General features: G+C 39.9%; 1 protein-coding gene across 1 annotated transcript in view; it reads left to right on the forward strand.

Moving 5' to 3' along the window:
* Positions 1-16,940: 16,940 nt before the first annotated feature.
* Positions 16,941-24,171, forward strand: part of RAP1GDS1 (Rap1 GTPase-GDP dissociation stimulator 1) — a 90,750-nt gene continuing 83,519 nt past the window's right edge. The window contains exon 1 of the mRNA XM_042049725.1: positions 16,941-17,116. Coding sequence (XP_041905659.1) covers positions 17,113-17,116 — 4 coding nt within the window. The 5' untranslated portion in view covers positions 16,941-17,112. The remainder of the gene's footprint in view (positions 17,117-24,171) is intronic.

Genomic DNA, 24,171 nt, shown 5'->3' on the forward strand with positions numbered 1-24,171 from the left:
CAGCCCAAAGTTACTAGGATACATCCACACCTTCTTTACCTGCCAATTCCCTCTCTGCTGGTAGCTGGAGAATGTAGAAGTCATTCCATAAACTCTGCATCATGCCTCGGCTGCGATGCTGCTGCTAAGGCACCTGTAAGGCTGCCTCCTGTCTGGCACAAGGCAGAGGCTGCTCATCTGCAGGGCAGCCTTTCTGTTTGGTGTCAGATAAATCTTCAAACAAACAGTAACAAAACCCCACACACCACAACCACACAACGCCAAACTAAGCATTCCCAAACAAAGAAATATTGCACTGGTCTAAGGACTAGCTCTTGTCTGGATCAGTGCCACAAGGTATTAGACATTGGAAGGAACTAATTGAATTCTAATTGCCTATGATTCCTATAACACCACAAACTACAAAGCACTCAAAAACTGAGTACCTCACCTTTCTGATATTGATAAATTAGGAGATGTGTTGGCCAATTGCCATCTATTTGCAACAGTGCAGGTCATACTCCACTTTTAATATAGAGACCCCATTTTCCTGTAAAGCAAATTTCAATTTGCCTTTCCTGAACACGGGCAACCATAGTTATGTAGAGATCGTAAATAAGATCTAACCACTAAGAGACATCTTACAGCTTGAATTTTCATGCTGGAAACAGATCAAGACATCAGTGAGATGCTAAAGAGTAGGTATTATCAAGGATCTGTATATTTGACAACCTAAGAGTAGATAAAGCCCTGGACTAATGCACATGTCCCTCTTAACTGAAGTCTCTTAAGCCCCATTTTATCCATTGCAAAAGAAAAAAGCAGATACTTGATTAGAGGCTAGACGGAAAGAAATGGAAAACCCAGCCCATATTTATTCCCTTGTTTCACTAAAGTAGAATGACTGAAAAGACTAAAATAGTTGGGTTTTGTCACTTTCTGCTTGTTTAACCCTTTGCTGCTAATGGATCAGGTTAATGTAAGTAGGCTCAGGAAGAACAGCAAGCTGCATTTTGAAATAATTTTTTGTTGATGTTTGTTTATACTTATTTTTCATTTCCATCTTGTCCGTGCAGATTTTTGTGCTGCTTTAACTAAGGACCAGATGCAGCAAAAGAGATACAAAAACACACATACAGAAGGATTGTATCTATGCCAGGGCAACATCCAGTTCCAATGCCTGTAATCAAAACTAATGTTGGCAGAAAATTTACACTCAACTAGTAAATATTAAACTGTACTTAGTACTGACACAACAGAACTGTTACACAACCCGTTAGCTTACAACTATTGCTTCCACCAAAACACTCAATTTCAGCAATTACTGCCTAAGTATTCAATGAAAATTGTCTCCGTTATCATCAGTACCAGGGTGCTTGATATCTTCTAGATCCCTTTCCTTCTCAATCCTAGATGCAGTAGTCAAACATTTCCTCAGTACTGTCTGAGGGCTGTAATTATGCTCTGCCTGTGCCTAAAATCTCATGCCCAGTCCATTTAATTTCCCTGACAATCTCTCATGAGGCACAAGTCTGTTTCCCTCACCAAGCTCATTAGTATCTATTTCTGCTCCAGCAGGTAGATCTCAGACTTCCAGCGTCTTTTACTTGAAAGAATATTTTATTGGCAACTGTATACAAAGAGAAGGATTATTATGAATAAAAGATTAAAGGAAATCAGTGGCTATCAACCATTCAATAGAAGTACCAACAGCTATGCCAGCAAAATTTTGTAGTGCAAATCTGGCCTAAATGACTACTTGAACCAAATTTGAGAAAGAAAAGTGGGTATACATACTAACATGCAATTGATATAATTAAACAATACCTATTTTACTGACACACTGATGTCTGCATAAAGGTGACAGCTACTGCTAGTTATATATGTTTAAAGTATTCCTTAAAAAATTCCTTATAAAATTCCTTCCACACTCAGGATTTTATCAGTATGCCAGTTTTATCTTTAAAGAAATAAAAAATTATATCTTTTTTTACTAAACCCATAGCATGACACTATATTAGGATCTGCTCTTTAATGTTTTGGGTAAGATCTAACTTAAATGAAGCAATTAGACCAGGACAAACATCCTTTCCCTCAGCTACAGAACACAACACTGTCCAAGGTTTAGCCATGCTTTGATAGGTATTCTGTCTCTGCCCAGAAGAATAACAGAATTTCTTCCAATAGATATATTTGCATCTCAATATATGTCTTTGGTAACACTTGGTAAGACTTTAGTGGGTTTTTCTAAATGAAAAATTCTCTGTATGTCTCAAAAGTATGGCATGCTCTTGCATTTAAGGATTTGTTAGGTAGTATAATACAGCTCTGTCTCTGAACTGTAAATCATTTTAAAAAACCATCTCACAGAGGAATTGTAAATTCAGATGCTGGAAGAGGTACTAATTCATATAGGAAGAGGAATGACTCATCTTTTGTGAAAAATTATCTCAATGTATTCAGCCAACACCAGCCTCATATCTGTCAGGCTTAGAGAATTTCTGGGAATCTAAAGAGCCTGACATTCCTGTCAGCTCCAACAACGTGTACCCTTAATCAAGATATGCACACATACATTGATGAGACATCATTCCTGTCAACTGATCTGAGGGTTCGCCTGCAAAGAGGAGCTATTCCAGAACTCAACAAGGGTGTGAATGTAACCTGTCCACACCAGGAGCTTGCATTGAACTGGTATCCTGTGGTAGCTCTTTTATCCTTTTTCCCCTTTAACCAAGAACAAATATGAAAGCAATTGGTATTTTGCTGGTTTTTATCAACTTGAAGTCATATTTGATGTCTTATTTATGTCCAGCTCTAGATTTTAATAGGATACTTTATGTGGTACATTGGGGAAAATACACCACTTACATAAAAAGAAAAAAATTAAAATAATATGTTCAGATTGATTAAGACTCGATAGATTTAGAACAATAATAGAAGTGAGAACATGAACAGATATATTTAATTGAAACATATCACCTATGGTGTTAAAGGTATTTGCAGCAGTACAGAAAACACATTGAAATAAAAGACTGAAAAGTTTTACTGGGGATTACATGCAAAATGTTTGCTGAATCTGTTTCTGGATAGCTCTCAGGCTGCAAGTACTTGTGAGGAGGCCATCCTTAGAACAGCTTGAAGACTAACCTCCTGTAAATCTTTTGCAACCATTTATTTTAGATTGCTCCAAATATAAATCATGTGCAGAAAAACCAGCAAAACCACAACAATTCTTGTGCTTGTTTTCGGGAGTATTTCTTATTCAATAAACTCTGAGAACTAGAACATGAAAGATGGTAATTTAATAACCTGAATCTATAGGCCTGGATTTTCTTCCTCCAAAGAAAATTAAAAGGAGACAGGGCATTGCATACATCCCTCCCAGTCTGGATACTCCTATCTATGGTGCACATTCACCCTAAAATAGAGGCAGACAGCATAAAATGCCTGGAACGCTGTCTGTCTGCTCTTTTTCCTCTGTAATTATTTTCTTGCACTATCTGTGATGAGATGCAAGTGACAGTCTCAGTTTCAATCTGGAATGTCACTTTAGAAATCCCAAGCATGACAAGTTAATTCTGCTATACAGAACCTCTGTTGAATGCTTTGCAAACCCCTCAAAAATAATCTCTTTTATGTGTGCCTTGACAGGGCAGCCAGGCAGCAAGGCAAGGGGAATACAGTCAAGATCACCAAAAGCCCTACAACTGACCAAACATATAAACTTTGATGAGTTTTAGAAGGCAAAAATTAGAATAAACATTGGCCATCCCTCTTATCTTAATTTAGCTCTAAACTACACAGTGAAATAGCGTAAGTTCCCTACATATTTCAGGAGTTAAGAATAAGTTTTTTCCTCAGACTTGTTCATCACGATTTTGCTCATTGAACATGCCTTAAAGATATTTAAGCCTACATGATGAAAAATTATCACAGTTCTTACCCAACAGAATGAAACTACTATAACTCAGCAACTGCACTGAAGAGTAGGAAGTAAGATTAACTATTATTTTCAACAACAAAACACAACCTCAGAGGCATAGTAGTCACAAAAAAACCAAGATAGCAGGCATACCACAATGCAAGTAGCCACCTGTGTCATTATAAAGTTCCTCTCAAGTTTCAACCTGCAGTAACTCAGTCTAAACAACTGCTACAAGAAGATCCAACAGCAAATCTCTGCATTCAGTCTTCCCTGAGCACATTGGTTAAACCACTTAGGATCATACAGACCAGCTATACCTGAAGATTATTTTCAAAAAATAAAATATATATAACTAAGTTTATTTCTTGTGTATGGTTTAAGTTGGAGTAGAGAAAGAGTGGGAAGAAAAAAAAGCAGGAGCTAAAGATTCTGAACAGCATGGAAGCCAAGTAAATTGCCATCTTTTCCTCATAATCTCAAGATAACACCCTCCCACCTACAAGGCAGAGACAAGTTCCTCTTAAATAGGACTAAAAGGACATGTGCAACCTCTGGTTGCAGTGCTTGGCAATTGTGAACAGAGTAAAATGTCACAGGCAAGGATTCTGCAGTGGGGCAAGACAAAGGAGATGGTAGGAAACCTACAGGTGTTGATAAAGTTGATAGAAGAAACAGTCTATAATTCAATGTATTTATAATTTCAGTATAAAATGTCAAGTTTAATTTATATACTTCTAGTTTCCTCCTAACATTCTAAATATCAACAAGCAATTTTAAGACGTCATGAATGCTGATAAAAATATCGTAATAAAGCATCTTCTTTTTTAAGACCAGTCATGCAGGTTTCATACACTTCAGGTTAGACTCTTGAATTCAGGCTTTACAAAGAATAAAAAGGTATTTTTTATTTCTTGTCCAAAAGCCTCAGTGTAAATAAAAGGCAACCTCTCCAAAATTACAATATAAATCAGCATGAAAGCAAACACCATTTTATTCTTAGGCACATCATATCTACTCAGATTATCTCCTTTGATTTAATTAGAATTGTATCTTTTTTGCTGAAATAAGAACCCTGGAAAGCATGGCTAATTATCTTTTGATTTTTCTATATTTTTATGGTGATGTCTTGTAAACCCAAAGATCATGGCAGCAAACATGGAAAAGATTAGAACAGTTCATGCTCCTTCCACACAAGATAAATCTGAGTCAGTAAAAATGCATGAAAAGTTAAGGTAGGTTATAAGAACTCCATGAAGGGGTTATTTGAGCTCATTTTCAATATAGAAAAGAATCATTTTTCACATCACTGGCCAATTAAATGAGTTCAAACAAACCTCTCATATCCTGGGGCAATGCAAATTTGCAAGTAAAAAAAATAGTACTCAGTGTTAGAAATCCAAAGTAGGAGATCAAAGGAAAACACATAACAATACCATAATGCAAATGAGTTTTTGCCTGGGAAATAAAAAGCTCTGCAAAAAAGTCCACGACAGCAGAATTCCTAGAGCTCAGAGTTCTATAAAGCCAGTTAGCAGGGTTTGACTCATCCTCTTTGAGAACAAAAGCCTGACCCAGAGGAAAAGAGCTGTGCTCTTGGAGAGGCAGCTTCAGCTCCCCAAAGTTTGAAGCTTTGGAAATGCTCAACTTCCGCTAAAACATTATCTAAGATTTTTTTGTTGTTGTTCATTTTGAAGTGATTACATCCTACCTGCCCTGCAGAACAAGAGCAATAACAAAAAAAATCCACTAAAATAAGCAACCTAAGGAACAGCAGAATTTTTCAGTCAGAATAAAGACCTAGGGGTCCAAGAGCCTACAAGGAACCGCAGTACATTATTCCCTTATTTTAGGCACTCTGACAACCATCTTAATAAATAATGCTTCTACTTTGGTAGAGTAAGGTATCAAGGGAAAATGGATTAAATATTCCATTGAAACTCTGAGGCAGAAGTAACAGTTATTGAAGGCTCCAGTTATTTATGTTTGTTCCCTCCTGTAAAATCACCCAAGGACTTTTGACTTGCAAGCCTTCCAATTTGTCAGGGAACAAGCTATCACTATACCATTCACTGGTTATTGTTTGCTCTCAATTCCAGATACTTTATGTAGATAAGCTGTCTGTAATGCTGAATTTTGATGGCCTTGGATCCCACAGGAGTCTGTGTATGAGCCTCTAGGAGGCTCAGCTTAGACTTGGGTGAGCATTGATGTTGTCAGGACACACAGCTGCTTCGATTAAGGCTCGGGTCTCATTGTTAGTCCTAGAGGAAACACAGAGGTCACCTGGAGTCAGACAAGCACAAAGAAGAGAAGAGGCTTCCCTGCAAAACACACAGCCCTACGGTCTCTGCAGAGGAGGCGAACTAGGAAAACTACAATGTATACAAGCCAGTACAAGGGGCCAGGCAGGCAGGGACAGGAGAAGAAAAGGGAACAAAAAGGTGAGGTTGTCTCTCTACACAATGAGGTAGGCACAGCTCTCCAACAACACAATTTTAAGCAAGTGTTTTGCAGCAGAGGAGTTTTCAGTTTTTTCAGACCTACATCTCCGTGTAATTTGCAGGTGAGATTTGCAGCTTTTATTTCCACATACTTCACTTGAACGTACTTGTGAATTACACCTCCAAGTCCACTCTTTTCACAATGTTAGCATAATACACAGGTGTACCCACAGGCCCAGCTCCAGCTAATCCCTGAACTATTCCTGGCACATCACCAAGCAGTGGTGACTCTAATGAACAACAACAGCAGAGACACGATAGCCCTATCTTTCTGGCAAGAGCTCTGAAAGCTCCAGAAACTCATCATCACTAATGCAAACCCGAGAAAGGAGGGAAATATGCTTTCACTAAGCAGCAGTCTCACTGGGGCCACCACTTACGATAACATTCACAGGAGCTTAGAAAACTTCCTCTAATAAAACAGTCAGTAAAGACTCATACAGGACAAACATATCAAAGGAAACAGAGAAGCAAATAGCCATTTTAACTACACTGGTTCATGACTTATTATTATTTTAAAAATTTTTTTGCTGCTAATTTTTGATTTAATAATTAGGTTTGTGAAAAAAAATAGGCTTGGGGGCTGTTAATTAAGAGATCTTAAGCTGATTTAAATTTTAAAGCTTGGGGAGTTAGCAGTTTCATATACAAAGAAAAAGGACACAACCTCAAATGTAGCATCAAAAAATACAAAATTCAGCAATACAAAGCAGCAATAAGATTACTTGAAACCCTTTCTTTCACTTAAACATTCCTGCAGTTCTTGCCATCAAGAAGTGCAAGTGGTGCAGCTGTAGTCAGCCCTGCAGCAAGAAGTTTAAGACTTCAAAGCTAATTTTTCAAAGGCCTCTCAGTTCATTGTTGACAACAGTGTTTTTGTTTCAACTCCAGAGGTCCTTATAACTAAAAATACTAAAATATGGGTACATATATGGGTATCCTTGAATTCAGACTAATATCAAATAAAAGACTGTTTTATACAGTAACTATCAACAGGCAAACCACAGTATCATTTGAGGTGATGGGGAGCTCAGGGCTCTAACACAGAGGCTCAGGGCTCTAACACAGAGGCACTAGTAGATAGTACTGGAAAACTGCCATTTAAATAAAAATTATCTTTGTGAGGCTAAAATGTAACGCACCTCTTATAAAACTCTCCCTTTAAAATCTTCTTTATTTGCTCTCCCTCCCATCAACTCCCCTCCAGCTTCAGTGTGTCCCCGCTCTTGCTGATGGGCTGTATTTCCTCTTACCGATTGCAGGTCCTGTGCTGCTGCAGCTCTCCTCACCATGCCAAAAACCATTCAGAGCGCACCGAGTCAGCACTGCTGACTCCTACCTCCCACTTCTCCCCCGAGGGAAATCACTCCTAACCACAATCTCCATTGCCCGAAGATCAAGATAGGTGGTAATTACCTTTGTTGTGACTTCCACCCCCACTTGCAGCGTCTGGGATAAAGTTTACTGCCATGACAAGTACCCGCACAGTCTTGCAGTGTGTCACAATGCCTGACAGGCTAAATTAACACAGGTGGAGGGAAAAACATGCTATCAGAGATACACAGCACTGAAATAGGGCAGCTTGGAATCAGCTCTTAAAATTAGAAAGCCTGATGAGTAAAACCAGTACATTAATACCTGTTATTAGGAAAAGCACATATCTAGCAGTTTTTAGAAATAAAGCTGTGACTGTAAAGACAAGTGCACCCGTACAATACATAGTCTACATCTACACTGTTAAATGCTCATACACAGCATGCCTAGGAGTTGTCCCAAATATTGGGAGCACACCTGTACAGTTCCTGGAAAACAAGGTCCAAGTTCTTACACATGGAATCAGAATGTAAATCTGTCACAGTCTCCCATCTGTCCCACAATAGTCTTCTCAGTAAGGACAAGAACAATGAAACTTTCTGTTCTTGAACCTCCTTATGTTATATCAATTTTGAGGCTTTCGTACAAGGAGTTACACAGACTACAATACTGATTAAAATAATCTTTAAATGATTTGACAGTATGGCTTTGAATTATTTTAATTTACTTCTTTTTTCTATTTTGTTTTAGTAGCTTGCTCAGGAGATAATGAAGGCATGGAAATATTAAAGGGTGTCTGAATTTCTAATTGCACTGGCATTCAATTCTGCCTATGATCTGATCCTCTCTTAATGCTGCTATAGCCTGGATATCTCCTAGATTAGCAGCTTTCCCTACATGTCAGAACACTACTGCTGACCACAAATCCTTGTCTATCGTGCTAAGTGTCAGATTTTTTTAGTCTCTCTATTGCATTCTTTTCTCCTGATGTATCAGATTAGCTTTCTCCCATAACCTGGAGTATAACAGATAATAATCTTTTTTTCTTGATCTCAAGTGTAATTTTGCACTACAATTGTTAACTCTTCATAGTCTGTCTTACTCCTTAGTTCCTTCCTAGTCCAACTGCTGCATCAGCTACCAAGCCACTGCTGTATCTCGGAACCATCATCCACCAAGCCAAATCATCCTCACAGCCCTTTCAAATATCATCTCAAAGATTCCAGACTAAGCAACACCTCTTTCACATTCATCAGCAATCTTGATGCCCTGTATTATTCTTCTGCTTGTTGTATTGAAATTTCCATCTTTCCCAAGGAAAACAAGACATAATACACAAGCCTTATACACAACCCAAAGGCAACTGAACATGCTCCCATAGGCATGATTTTTAACAATACTTTTTTTGTATTTCTAGTCCCACTGGGGAAAGTAAAAATATTTTTTGAGCCTGGAATATCCTTACGTTTAGTTTTTAACATGGACCAAACCTTAGGAAGGCAAAAAATAAGAAGTGATAAACCTGGCTCAGTGAAGCTAGTTTAGCACATTTGACAACTTTTGAGATGTCCTACTACTGTATATGTAGATTAATGCCCTTTTTGAGGAAAAGCAAAGGTCATTAAGGAAGGAGAAACTGATACCAACATTTTGAGACATAAAGCTCTCTGTGGATGCAAATCCCAAGAAATCTGGAGAATCAAACATCTAGATCTAACTTTTCAAGCAGTGCCAGACAGGGTGAAATGCTTCAACATCTTGAAAGTAGCTCTTGTGGGCATTTGAGTGTCTCAGAATTGCCTTTCTGAAATTCTCAGCCTCAGTGAACAGGCAAGCTTGCTAAGCACTTGCTAAAATATTCAGAGGAGATAACGGCCCCACTGCTGCTGCCTAGGTGCAGATTTTCCCCAATTCTAGTTTTGGAAGACAATATCTTTCTATAGAATTGCCACAGTTTATTCTTAATGCTATAATGATCATGGGTTTTACTGTTAATATCATTGTTGGTACCTAGACTTCAACACTAAAAAATAAATTCAAAATTCACAATCTGAGACACTTACTCATCCCTTCATGAAGACCAGCATCTTCACTGCCTAAAGCAGCACTTACAGTTATAGCTCCATCATGCACATTTTACACACACACAGACACATCCCCTGCTTTTGCTGGTACACATTAATCACTTTCACAGCATAAGGTGCTTTCCCACCCCAACTTTCTTCAGCTGTATGGTCTAAGGAAATTAAAAATAATAAAAAAAAAAGAAACATGAGAGCGAGCAGCTCAGACCAGAACTCAACATCTATCTGAAAATTCAGTCTTCTCAGATTTGCCCAACTGCGTGATTGGAGCTATAGAAATGACAGATGTTATTGCAGGCTAAGTTTCTTGCAGTATCTCAAATACATCATGAATTTTGAGAACTTGCCTGGGAAAAAATGACAACTTGGAAAGTTACTTCAATCACCAGGTTGTATCCAGAGTTGTCTAGTTGTAGAGGGGGCTCTACCTCCAAGACCCAGAGCAAACAAGATGCAACTAATTATTTACATTCTGGAATTCAGTCAGAGAAATATGACTTGCAGTAGCTCAAGGCATAGAAAGAAAAAAAAATCCCACAAAAAAAAACCAGAAAGGAGGAAAGCACGCAGCTGCAGCAAAATGCTGTCTTCAACAGGAATGTGAAGACTGTAACTTATTTGGGAAAATGATTCTGTAGCATAGAAAAATGCAAGCCTAAGGATTTTGTCTGTGGTATTCAAAGTTATTATTTCAGGCTCCTACAAATGCAAAAAACCCCTTTTTTACAGTTCATATGCAACTCATACTTTTAAGATATCCCAGAAATAGCTATGTATGTATGCATATTTTTGTGCATGTATATAGACATATACATTAAATATATGTGAGGATGGATAGATGATATATTGAGTAGAAGCTATTTTTATGAAATTCAAGGAAAACTATAGCCAATTTAACAGTTAAGGAACCACAAAACATACAGGGTCCTTCACGTAAAAACATACTAAACAATTTTTGCTACCTTAAGATATAACCTGAATTTCTATACTAAGGAATCAAAAATGAAATAAACTACAGAGTTCATACTTTATCTGCCTCAACTGAAGACAGGCTTTAAAAGGACACAGTCCAGGCAGTTGGATATTCCTTTCTCCAGATTAACACTAGCATGTTGTGGGCAATAATGAGGCAAGTCACTGCCTCAGAGTTGCAAATTCCTCTGAAGAGAGTTATCTGGCAAATACATTATTCATTCCCTAACTTCAATCAGAATTAGTTCAGTCATCAGGTGTGGCAAAATTTTTTCCTGACAGGGACAAAGCAAACAGAGCCAAAATAAAGAAAGAGCACCAGGGAAGCCCAAGCTCACTGAATCGCAGTGATGAAAAATGGCAGAAAGATTTAAATAAGAAAGGCTGGCGTATAAATTGCTGTAATGTCTTATTTACATTCTGAAAGCTTACTGATGTTGTTAAAGCTCTGCAGCATTTTGTCTAGCCCTGAGGGATAGTAGGATTTTTCTTGGACTTTTGGGGGTTTTGGCTATTTGATTCTGGCAAAATACAGGCATTAAACAACAGATCACTGTCCATTCAATTGTTGAATGGGCATGCTCAAAACCATACAATCACAGACCAAAGCAACTTGCCCATACCACCTAGGAAGTATAAAGGTGATATTCCAAAGTAGATTTTTTTTGTGACTCTGCCTTAAAATGTTCTTTTCCTTGTATTGTAATCTTGTAGTTGAGGCATTACTAATGTTCAAACACAGTAGCATTACTCAGCTACAGCTTTGCTATTGCAATTATTATTGCTCAGGTAGAATTCAAATTATTTCCATTGGTATTATCACATCTAAAGTAGTTTTCACAATTTAGAAATTACTTACAGAGCTTACTTTTAATTGCCTTAGAGAAATTAAGGGAAGCAGAGAAATAAATAGGGCATAATTATCCTAATGGAAGAGTATTGTTTATGCAGTACTAAATAATATTTAAGTATAAAACGCTTCATACTACTAAAATAAAACTCACTATAGCAAACTCTGCTGCAGATATAGTCCCTTCACTAGGTTAAGTCCATGTAATTTACACAAATGAAGAAGTACTAAAGGTATACAATTAAAAATAAAGAGCACTGTATAATGGCTTTGTACATCTAACAACCCCCAAATAAGCCTTTACACAAGAACAGGATAGCACTTACTCAGAAATAGCAATGTGAATCAATAAAACTTTTTTTTTTTTCCAGTTTATCTTGCACACCTCTGATTTAAGTAGGAATATTACTAAAATCATGAGATAGTCAGTCAGGGGAAGAACATACTTAGAGATAAGCGAGAGATGTCTGTAGACCATCCCCCTTCTTGGTGAATATTTCAACTCTTCTCATTTTACGGTATTTAAATTTGCTGAGGAAAGTTGAATTCTCACCCACCTTGAGCAGGAATATAAACCAGAAATCCCCTTCATCCTTTTCAACTTTTTGTCTCACAGCTGTCTTAAATTTCTTCCTTAAGCACAATGCCAGAAGAAGCCATTGGGCCAACAATTTAACCTAGATGTTTCATAATTAGTCTGACTTTACTCACCTGAACCCCATCGGGATTTAGCCAAATTCAGCTGTGTGCCATCCCTGAGGAACAGCAACCACCAAGTTCTCCTACCCAAGACAGCTGCATGACTGGGTGCTGGTTAGGTGAGATTTACAGACAGGAGTCCAGCTGGCAAACCACCTCCATAGTGAAGGGAAAAGCAAATATTGGCGAGACCCCTCCCAATCTCACCTGGAAGCAAAGTCCTTCCCAAGTCCAGATCTTATGATTAGGTCATGCAGACAGATTTCAAACAGACTAAATAATCTTAGAAAAATTTTACCCTCCAGTTGCTCTCCTATATCTTCTTGAGGTTTGTAGAAAAAGACATAACAAATACAAAACCCTAGCAAGCAAATAAAAAATAATACAACTGTCTAGTTGAATTTGAGGGGAAGGAGGAAGAAATTCTTTCTTGACTATACAGGAAATCTCTCTCAGCTCTGAAGTGTGAGTCAAACCTACAACTACTATAACTTCATGTGTTATGAATGTACCAGACATCATATGCCATTTTTACTGTCCCCAATACACATGGAGACTGCTCACTGAAAAAGCCCCAAATTTTTAGGCCAGAAAGGGTTGCTGCAGTCTTGCAGCATGATACACAATGCATACAAACTCAGATGCAGGCTTTTTTTCTTCAGATAGATTAAAGCTTTGTTTTTTTAAAGTTTGGGATTAAAAAACTAGTTAGTTTCTCAGATTTCACTTTCCCAGGTCAGCCATTCTTGTATTTAAATTGCACTCACAGATAGAAAGAGTACCTTAGGTTGGCTTTTCCTAATTTCAACTTACAAGAAAGGCTTTATAATGAACACTTACACAGCAGATCAGGGAGCATGAACGAGTTATCATAGAAGAAGGTAAGGTGTTCGCTTCTGAAACAATAACTGTTCTTATCCCATGGAACATGTGAGGCACCATACCTTCAGAGAGAAGTCTACCAGCCACTTGCCACTCATCCCTTGGCAATACTCTTCCCTCTGCACACTTTTATCATCTCCCCATTCACATACCACAGGAAGGTCTCAAGAAGTAGCTTGTCCTATTTTCCATGTGCAAGCTCCCAGATAGCCCTGCACTATTTCCACCTCTAGTTTTACAAGAACGGAGATTTCTCAGGGTGCCAGGATTCAAAAGGTTGTCTGTGCCTCTAACGGGGTAAAGTGCTCCCCACACTTTTGCTTTCTTTGCCCTTCATTACTGACGGAACAAGTTCTGACAGCCCATTCCCATCAGATGGTGCGAACTCCACTAAATTACAGTAGCATATCGTATTTCCTTATGTATTTGAGTTTCCCAGCATGCTCCTGTTGCCTTCTAGCATCAGTACAGAGGCAATTTAAAATATATTCCTTACACACGACTTTGTGCCAAATTAAATGATATAATGTATGCGAGAAGATTTTCAAGGAGATGTGCTGAGAATTTGAAATTGGTATAAGATCTGAGAAAGAAAATTCATGAAGTAGTAAGCATTGGAAGGTCACTTGGTCAAAGAAAATGTTCCATTTCCTTGCAGGACAGCAGACACAGTCAATGTTTGGGAGTGCAGAGAAAGCACTTATTAATAACTTCCTAACTTCTGTAGTCTACTGTTGCTGTTGTCCCCAGGGACAGTGATAATCATGACCTGAATTCAGGTCCAGGATGAAGGGGATTATTTAATTAATTATCACCTCGTTTATATAACTTGGTTCACAATAGAGAAATGACATTATTGGCTGCTTGACCATACACCTCCCAGAGTGATTAGCTGAATGCTACGACACCTATTTCAAAATATTTTCTTCAGTGAACCAAAACAATACCCACTGCATTCTCACAACAGCCTGCACCTGCAAATAGTTTACAAAACTGTCTTTCACTGTTTCGCAGCTAAAGCATGAGAAAGGAAAACTTCACAAAATGCTTTAGCAGCTGGAAAATTCTTCTGCTCCTGCTTTTTAGCATCCACAGTCTACAACTCAAATTTCACAGCCGCATTAGAAGTGCACAAAAAAAGCAGTGATAAGCTGTTCTAAAGGATATTTTTATGAAGGAATCTTTCAGTCTTTCCACCACTGTCAAAATTCAACATCTTCTGAAATCCACAGAACACACTTGTAGAGGTTTCTTCCCAATTTCTACTGCAAATCTCACCAGTAATTCCATACATTACTTCTAGTTGCCAGTTTTTCTCCAAAACTTGGATTTTAATTAATTTTTTCCTTCATGAATACATCAGGAGCATCCTAATTTCATTGTTTTTAATGAGATATTCTCACAGGTATCACTGGACCACACTTCACAGGTGCTGACCACTTTAAAAAAACCAGCACACTGATTTTGTGTATTATCTTCTACACATATGTTATCTAAGCCTAAGGGCCCAAAATTCTTCTATGTAGTCTCTTGGAGATGAACATTCCTCTCGTGAGAATACCACTCCCTTTTGAACTATTCCATGTGTAGCCATACATAGATGACCTTGCATTCAACTGTAAGAATGGCAGGACTTGATTTGGATTTTTTTTAACAACACCCCTTTGTTCTGTTGTAAACTTGTACCTAATTAAGGGATTGACAAAAATCAAGTCATCAGCTTCTTTGGAGCTTTCTCTTTCTGTTCTAGAATTAATAAGTTAAAAGAAAAAAAGGTCTCCCTAGTTTTGTACAGTTCTTTTCAATCCACTGAAATAAATTATAATCAAAGACATTCTGTAGTCTCTTTCTGGCAGTGTTTTTGAAAGCAGAACTCTTTAGAAGTGACTGTCCTCCAAATCCTTTCTTGGAGCAGGTAATGGTCCTGCCTTTCTGGGTCTTGCAAAGGTATACATGTGCATTTCAGTTAGGAGATGTAAGTAAACTAGAGAAACCTCAGCATTTTACAGGTTTCTCCAGTCTATCCTAGGTGGGACTGATCCCACATGAAATAATATGTGGAATATCTCTTCCATGATCCCTCAAAGACAGATCAGTAAGGAGAGAATTTCATTGACTTTTTCCCCGGACAATTAGAGGAAACATTTGGGACACAGTTAAAAAGCCAAAGCAAAATTTATTGTTGAGTGAAAGAAATAAGGAGGTAAAAACATAGGACAAAGACGAATTTCAGACAAGATTTAAAAATAGATGAAAGCAGAAAAAAATACAGCTTTTCACCTCTTAGACTCATTTAAGTAACCCTGTGTTTTTAAAAGTACTGAATTAGATAAACCCTGCAGTTAAAAAACCAACATGTTCTGGCTTGAATTTTCTGCAGTCTCAGTGCAATGAAAACAGTAACGAGACTGGTGGAGTTGTCTAGCCATTATAAAAACATACTAATTTGCAGTATCAGTTGATCATAAAATCACGTATCTTCAGCGCCAAGTTCTGCATACTGGGACAGTGGTTAACCCTGCTGAAGTCAACTACAAAATTCTGCTATGTCCTAAGGAAAGAGGTGGTGAATCATACAGCTACACCAAGGTAAATGGATAAACCCCAACATGTTCAGTCTGTGCTCTGCAGAAAGACTGATGAATTATTCTTTGCTTGTCACATCACACTGCCCTTTTACAGGCATGAAAGCTCCTGGGACCTGTTCCAGAGAGGAAATCCCTGGCAGCTGCTGACTGCTGGTGAGAGGGACTACTGGTGTCACTTGTGAAGCCACTGTGGGGGATGATTCAACTGAAACTTTTTTTTTTGCATCACTAATCAGAACTGTCCCTGGCCCATCCACTTCTATACAGCAAGCAAACTCCTCTTAAAACGCTCTGTGATCCTACTCTATGTAACCGTACTTTAGGATTTGCTCCGGTAAAACCATGAATACATGACCATGGGAAGAACTGGAAAATGCCACAAAAGCTACTCAATTCAACATCTCCTTCCCCCTCAAATGTTTCTCGGTGAAAGTGCTATGAGAACTGTAACAGCAAACAGTTCCGTATTGTTCCTTACTTTACGGATACTGAACACCCGAGGGCAGAAAGGAACCGGGACCACTGAGCACAGACATCCGTTTCCTTGTTAAAAATGCCTTCCACACCGAACTACCTTGTGCCTTTCAGTTTCGGGTGTAAAACCTGTCATGTTGGTTCAGCAAAACGTGCAGCACTTGGACATCACCTGCCGCTTCCTCCACCGATCCTTTTCCTCACACAGACCACCTAAAAAAACCCCCCCTTATCCATCCAGCACAATCCCCTCCTTCTTGCAAAACGCTCCTCCTTTGAGTCCATATAATTAATATGAACTTAAACACGGCGCTCGCCGTGTTTAAACCACCCCACGTTCCTCGCGGACCGAGGAACGGCGCACAGTGACGGTGGTGCGGGGATGTGCGGGGATGCGCAAGGCGCACCGCGCCGCACCCGCTCCCCCTCCGTCCCCCGCAGCCGCCCCCAGTACCCGGCGGGCGGCCCCACCCCAGCCCCTGTAACAAAGGAGGCCCGAGGGGCGGCAGCCGCCGCTGACCCGCCCCGCCGCCGCCTCCTCCCCAGCCGGGGGCGCTGCCGCCGGTCCCGCGCCGCCTCCTTTCTCCCTGCGCGGCTCCCGCCCTTCCCCGGCGGCGGCGGCGGCGGCGGCTCGGTGCTGCCGGGCGGGCGGGCTGTCGGGCGGGGTGTCTCCCGGCCGTGCCCGGATGTGCTGCCCTGACTCATAGCCCGCCGCACGCAGGCTCCGCGCCGCGCCCCGCTCCGCGCACACGCCTCCGGCGCCTCCCTCCGCGCCGGCGGAGAGGCGGCGGCTGCAGGAGCAGCAGCAGCAGCAGGAGGAGGAGGCCGCCGCGGCGGCACCATGGGTAAGTCGCCCCAGCCCCGCGCTGTGCAGCTCCTGCCGCCACTCCTCTGTCCCCGGAGGCCGCCGCCCCCTCGTCTCCGGCGGGGCGGGAAGAGGTGGCTGGTGCAACTTTCCCATCGGTTGCCTCCCTCCCAGTACCGGGGAGGAGGCTCGGGGCTCTGCCGAGCCCCCCCGGTTCCCCCGGCGCTGCCGCGGCCCCTGCGGCGCAAAGTTTCCGCGGCTGCCACTGCGCTGCTGCCGCCCGCGCCCAGCCCGGGGAGCTCCCGCACGGCACTCGCGGAGCTGGGGCTGCGTTTGGGGTTAGGGGGAAGATCAACTCCCCGGGTGCCAAGGGGTACTCAGAGCAAGGAGTTATGTAAGGCACCCCCAGAACGCTTTCCCAGTTACTGTTTGCATAATGGAGACAGGTTGGGGTAGTATGTTTAGGTTGTTTTATAATCTCTGCTCATTGTTTGAGGAAGACAAGGGTCCTCGTATTTCTCCGTCTTTCAGAGCATTAATCGTGCCTAGAAATGCAGCCATGTTACCTCTGCCTTTTTTGTCTTAAGATTATAAATTAGTAGTTTCACGCTGATTGGCGCTTGTATGGAGTGTCCATCAAATACCGCACGAGACCAGGAAGCATGGTATTTGGGTTTTCTTAACAGAGCTGCTGGTGAATTTCTCTTGCCTCCTCCACCTCATCCTCTTGCACAAAGCTACAGCTCTCCCGGTATGAAAAGCCACCATACAACAGATTTTCCAGAAATCTGGCTGTAATGTAGATCCTAGGGATGGGTAGGAGGTGCCCACGTTGAGCTGCCAAAGACCCAGCCAGGCTGCCAAACGTGATGGTGGGATCAAGGCTGCAGGTCCAGAGGGCAAGGAACTGTGGTTTACAGCCAGGCTAAGGAGGTGGCAGCTCCTGAATTCGGCGCGGGGATTTGACATCAGCATTTCCTGTGGCCTTAGGTATATCAGTAGTTTCTTTGACGATCACATGCATCTTTCACTTCTAACTAGAAGTTTCTATGGAAGGAAGCAGTTGCCATACGTCAGTTTTTCTGGTTGTCAAATGAGGTTAAGTGCTTATTTAACTCCTTTAAAGCACTGGGAAACCTTTGGAGAATGGTTCAAGCTAGAAGCTTCCAGGGTCAGACACGAGGAATAATAACTATTAGATTTCATCAGAATTAGTTAAAACTCTTAACGATGTAGTGAAAATCTCTTCTTAATGAGGGTTGAAAAGGCAAAATAACAAAATATAGTTTGCCTGTGCTTCCTGTCTCCATTCACAGAGTAAGACTATTAATCTCATCATTCTGGTCAAAGTCTACTTGTAGCTATTTTGGCTTCCAGAAATAATAACTTCAGGGCATCAGCTGAAACCTGCTCAGAAAAGCTGGTGCAGAATGAGCACATCACTCCCTTTTAGAGGAAACTACACTTCAGTTCCAGGCAAGTTTGTAAATAGCTTGGGAATCTGCTACGTCTTGCTGCAAAAGAGTAGTTATAATTATACTTTCAGGAAGACTGGAATAATTTTCCTGTAGAATCTGTCAGCACCTGTCTGTAATTGCCCAGCGAGATTACTTGTGAAAATACCAAGGAGGGGTGTTTTTGGGCTTTTTTTGTTCTTCATGTATCAGGGTCTGATTCCACTGTCTCTAAAATCAGAGCAAACTCTAAGTAGTCTCTGCAGCAGCTCTTGTGAATGACAAGGATTGAATCAGTTTCACCTTGGCTGACAACTGTAATGATTTTTCATGTCTAAGATCTGTGTTTAAGCTTATACAGTTAATGCAGTAGATGCCCTCATTCAGGTTTTAGCTGTCTTTTTGGTAACACATAGCATAAAAGCTGAAAATCCTTAGAATTAAATCAAGGATGAATTTGTTCTTCCAATGGCTTTTATATCTTTCCAGAAATCGTGCTCAACAAACAAGTGTTTGTGGCAGAGAGTGCAGTGATATCTTACGGCTAAACATATGGTCTGTTCTGTATTTATGAAGGTTGGCGTAGTATTAACTGGTTTTGTATACTAAAGATATAACATGGAAGCCCAAGCAGATATATTCTAAGTCCAATCAAAAGATTTCTGTAGTTAAAAATACTTATGTACACATGGATCTGTATTATCTTTATAGTATAGAAATATCTCTTCTGCTACACTGTTTCCATGTGTGTGTTCCTCTGAAGACATTATCATGGCAGTTGTCTCCTCCTGAAGGATAGCTGTTTCCTCTCACTGACACAGGTTCTTTCCAAAATTGTAACTTCTGTTGCTTGCATTTGTAGTTTGTAAAGCTGTGTCTGAGTAGAGTTTAAACACTATTCAACGTCTGGCTTTGAGAGGTAGGTTGCCTTAAGCAGTTTTGGCAGTAGAGAACTTTCAATACTTTAGTTGGTGTGTGCACCACCACCGTTTTATTTCTGTTGTTATAAAAACACTTACAGGCTTCTACTTTTCAGTTACTAATGTAATGCTTCAGTTTCACAATTAATGGTCCCTTTCCTCAGTTGATTCTTGTTTTTAACCTCAAAAAACACAACCGGTAAACTCATGCAATCACACTGTATCCAAGAAAATCTTTCCGTTTTAGAGCAGTGGCCTATGGAAGTTATTGTAAGCAGGGTGCAATTATTCCTTGGATGTAAATTAATAAAACAAAAATGAGGAGCTCTGTAACAATTTAAACACTCAGCAGTAATCCATTGAGCCCAAAAGATGGAAAAACACCACGTGTGGGAGTTTGTATGCAGAATACAAATACAGCATACATTTGTTTTACAGTACTTATCACTTTGTTTGAAGTGTTAGTTACAGTCTGTAATAGTGAAAGCTCATAAAAATATTCTTCCATTTTGAGAGTCCTGGTTTTGTTAGCAGGAAATGGAAGGCAGCCTCTGCTCTAACTTAAGTGTTTAGTTGGGCAACAAACTGCAAAATCAGCCTGCTAGGCTCTCTTTACAATACCTAACATTAAAGGCTCGGTGACAAAAATATGTAAGATTCCCAGTCTGTAATGTACATGGATTTGTTTTAGTACTGTCCGTTCACTTGTCAGAACAAAGATTTCTATTACTGCTCTCCTCCCAGATATACTCAATTTTCTCTCCCACTTTTCCTGAAGAATTAGCACATGCAACCAGCCTGCTGGTTGTAAAACACTGAATTCAAACTGAACCACAGAGCAGGGTGTAACAAACCAGTGCCTGTCTTCAGGACGATGGTTCATGAAATAGAGAAGGCAGGAGGATGTAAAGCTTCAGGCATGGCTGTGTCCAATATTGCTTCTGGGAAGATAGAGTAGGTCAACATGCTTTTGATCAAAAAAAGTGTAATCAGTAGCTTCAGATGACACAAATGAAAATTAATAGAGAAAAAGTCTTCCATCTTGAACTCTTTTGCAAGTTTTCTTACGTGAAATGCAAGTCTGACAAACTGCTTGGAGAAGAGTTACGTCAATTGCGCAAGAAGATACTTTGTAATTCTTTTAAAGTTTTTGCTAAAACAATGAGACTTTTAACACCAGCAGCATATTCTAGTTCTAGCCAATCGGAATACACCAGTTTAAGCCAGTATAAAGGGTTGTGTTAGCATTTTTGAAAAAATGAGGCTGCTTTTGGCAAAAGTCTTCTCTTTAAAACATAAACAGAGAGGAAGCTGCTTTTAGACTGCATCTCTTGCTTCAGTAATGTTCCTTGAAGTGTGCTGCTGAAGCAGCCAGAAAGGTTAGGTTGCTTCTGACTGACCTTCCTCAATGAATAACTGTTCCTGTGATCAGGCCAGTATTTGTGATCTTCTGTTGCTGTGTGAGGCTGAAACCAATCAATTTTGTGTTTAGGTTAAAGGCTTAATTCACAAATATGTTTCCTGAGAACAGAAGATTCAGAGTTAGTTTCAGAAGTCTGTGAGGAATGTCTGGCTTTCTGTGGCATCAAACTAAAAGTGGAAAGAGGAAAGGGCAGAAGAACAGCTGAAACCTGAAGGAAACAAAAGCAGTAATAATGGAAATGAGAAAGCTACCAAGACAAGAATAGAAGGGAACAAAAATCCCTTTAGGGAAATGCATGAAGGGAGAGAAATACTAGAACTAAAGATGGATGAATAGAACAACAGAGGACAGAAATAGGAGGAAGAAAGAAGGAGTTCTACTCCATGTCCCTCTCCAAAATATAAAGAAAATAGCTGGGATAATGTAAATAAAATCAGATAACTATTACTTTCTATTTGGTTTTTATTTTTAATAGTACCAGTTGTATGCTGCTGACAGTCCTTGAGAAGACTTGTAATGGTTTTCCATCGTTCTCAAGTAAAGCTGAATTATTTCTCGGAGTTCTCAGAATTTAATTATATGCAAATACATGAAACAAAAAGAAGAGATTAGCATAAATAAGTATTTGTTCAACAAAAGGGAAAATAATGTCATTAATGTTTGACGGGAGAGAAGGCTATGGAGATTCTTCTGTGGCATCTGTAAAGGAGGTTGGTTGTTATCCTTTCTTAACTCTGCCACAGGATGAAGTTCATGATTTAGGATAACAAAGGGGCATTAGACTGACCTAGTTACTTATGTAAGAGAAAACCCACTTTTCACTGTTGACTAGTCCACCTGGGTCTGTTCACATGCTGTTCTTGAGAAAATGAGCATTCCTGCTGTCTTGATACTGTTGAAGGCATTAAGTTTCAGATTCTAACGTGTTGCCAGGTTAAAATAGATTAGGAACTACATCTAAGATTCTGGAAATTAGGTGTCTTAAAATGTTAATATGTGTTCTCCAGCTAATGGAGAATTTTTTAAATGACCGTTTGAATTTTAATTAGACAAGGAGCTTTTCCTACTAAGGGATTGTATAAGTAGCAACTTTCACTGCAAGGAGAATCTCCCAGGGCCTCTTTTTGTTAAATATGGTATAAAAAATTGTTTCTGTTTACAGATTTTTTTTTTTTATAATGGCAACCAAATGAAATTTGTTTTGGTAGAGTAAAATGGTAGTTAAAAGCCATGTATTTCTGAATGTTGAAGCTCCTTTTAGTGCAGAAACATAGCTGATGTGAATTAGAATTTGTGTGCTGCAGATATGCCTGATAGAATTTGTAAACCCTCTGGAACAAGTGGCTGTGGTTCAAGGAGCCTCAAAGCTGTGCACAGAGCCTGGCGACATTTATTCAGCCTGAGAACTGCATGGCTCTGGCTTAGGGAGCTTTGAAGTTGTGCAGAAACCCTGGTGATCTCATATGGTTCTTAAGCTATAGTTCAAGTAGAGTACAAAGTTGGCAGATGCCCAGAAGAATTTGTCAAATCTATAAACCAGATAACTGCTGCTCATTTTATCTCCAGGTAGAGGACAGAATTTAGTACATGATGCTTTGGGACTTGCAAATAAATAAAGCATGCCTTAACTGTACAAGTTTAAGTGGGCACGGGCAAGGCATGTGTCTTAGAAATATCCCTGAGATGAAGCACTTTCAGATACATCTTCACAAATTATGATAAGAAATGTCAGTGAATAAATGTATGTATGTCTGAAGTAGCTGAAATTAACAATATGCATAAATTGACAGTGTGGATGCATGTATAAAGTTGTATTAAACTCTGCAGTTTAAAATAAATGAAGTGCTTTCATGATTTCTCATTCTAGGTCAGACAGAAACCTATTATAAAAATCATATTTACACGTTCAAAAAATCAGGGAAAATAAAATTAAAAATCACACTCTCATACAGGAAAATTTTTAGTGATCCATTTCAACAGTAGGTCCCATTTCCTTCATACTTAACCGCTCTTACAAGCTTACTGCCTCCTAGTTGTGTGTTATAGGAACATCTGAGGCATTTGTCAGTTCTGAGGTTTTATCAAAACACTGAGCTGCCCATTGTGTTAGTGATAACTCAGGGAGGTTCATGAAAGTTAATCAGTGTTTGAATTCATTAGTTGGTTCTGTCCACTGATACTTACCAGCTGGACAGACACAATGATTTTGAAGACGTATGCAAAACTTGTGTATAATTCAAATTTTTTGTTGACCCTTCCTATCAGTTGTCTCAGGTTTGACAAGTCTTTTCAGTATCTGATTAAATCCAGTTAATCAGGTACTTTAAACTCACCTGGTGAATAGCAGCTTTTCTTTCAGGCTTCCTGCCTATGCTCTGCAAATGTGTTTGGAAGTAAGACGGAACAGAGAGATGGAGACTGAGAAGACTGGGATTGATGGAGGAGAGCAGCTAAGCATTATAGGATGGATGATGTGATGAGAATTGAACAAAACCTTTTAGAAATTTGTCAGGGCTGCCAATGAGCCTGTGGGGAACAGGGTTGTGCTTGGGAGATCTGGGGAGGTGACAGCATCTTGTGGTAGTCTTGAGTTCTCATTTTCACTGTCGGCTGCCTGTACATTTATGGCCTTCATGAGGTACTAGCATGGAGCATCAGGGTACAAAACCTGCAGTTGAAAACCCTGTTCTTATTGCCTTCTTTACCTTTCAGTAATTGCCTCTACCTCTAGAATATGTCAGTCCAGAAAGAACACCATGTACAACGGAGTACTCCTCTCTCTCTCGTCCTGTCTTCTGTACATTTGAGGTCCACACTTGGAAGAGAGCTCTTATACTCAGCACTTTGCAAACTCTGTTCTACCCCTTTTGGCCTTAATTATACACAGCCTGGCAACTAAAATTGTACCATATGAATTACTTCTGTGAATGGAAGCTGAAAATGCTGCTAGCCTAGATCTTTTACATAAATATCAAAATCAGACAACATAAACATCTGCAAGCCTTTATAATCTCTAGGGTGAGTGAAGTGTTTGGCTGGGGAGCTCTGCCTGTTGCTGAGGGTGCCTTGCTCTCCAGCAGCTGGGAACTCCTCTTGGGAGCATATTTAGAAATGCTTCCTGTCTTTGATGTTGAGTATGACAGTCCAGTGACTTTAATTAGACTATTTTAACTTTTCTAGCCTTAAATACAACCTTACAAGTACATGCCACTATTTACAGGACCAGTAGCATACCTTCTCCTTCCTTTAGCCTTGCTAAGTTCATTCCAGTATCCCTTTTCTGTGGAGAAATCCCGTT

The sequence above is a fragment of the Corvus kubaryi genome, unplaced genomic scaffold (assembly GCF_017639235.1).
Source record: "Corvus kubaryi isolate FWS band 111438036 unplaced genomic scaffold, C.kubaryi_AGA036_p1.0 71, whole genome shotgun sequence".
NCBI classification, from domain to species: domain Eukaryota; kingdom Metazoa; phylum Chordata; class Aves; order Passeriformes; family Corvidae; genus Corvus; species Corvus kubaryi.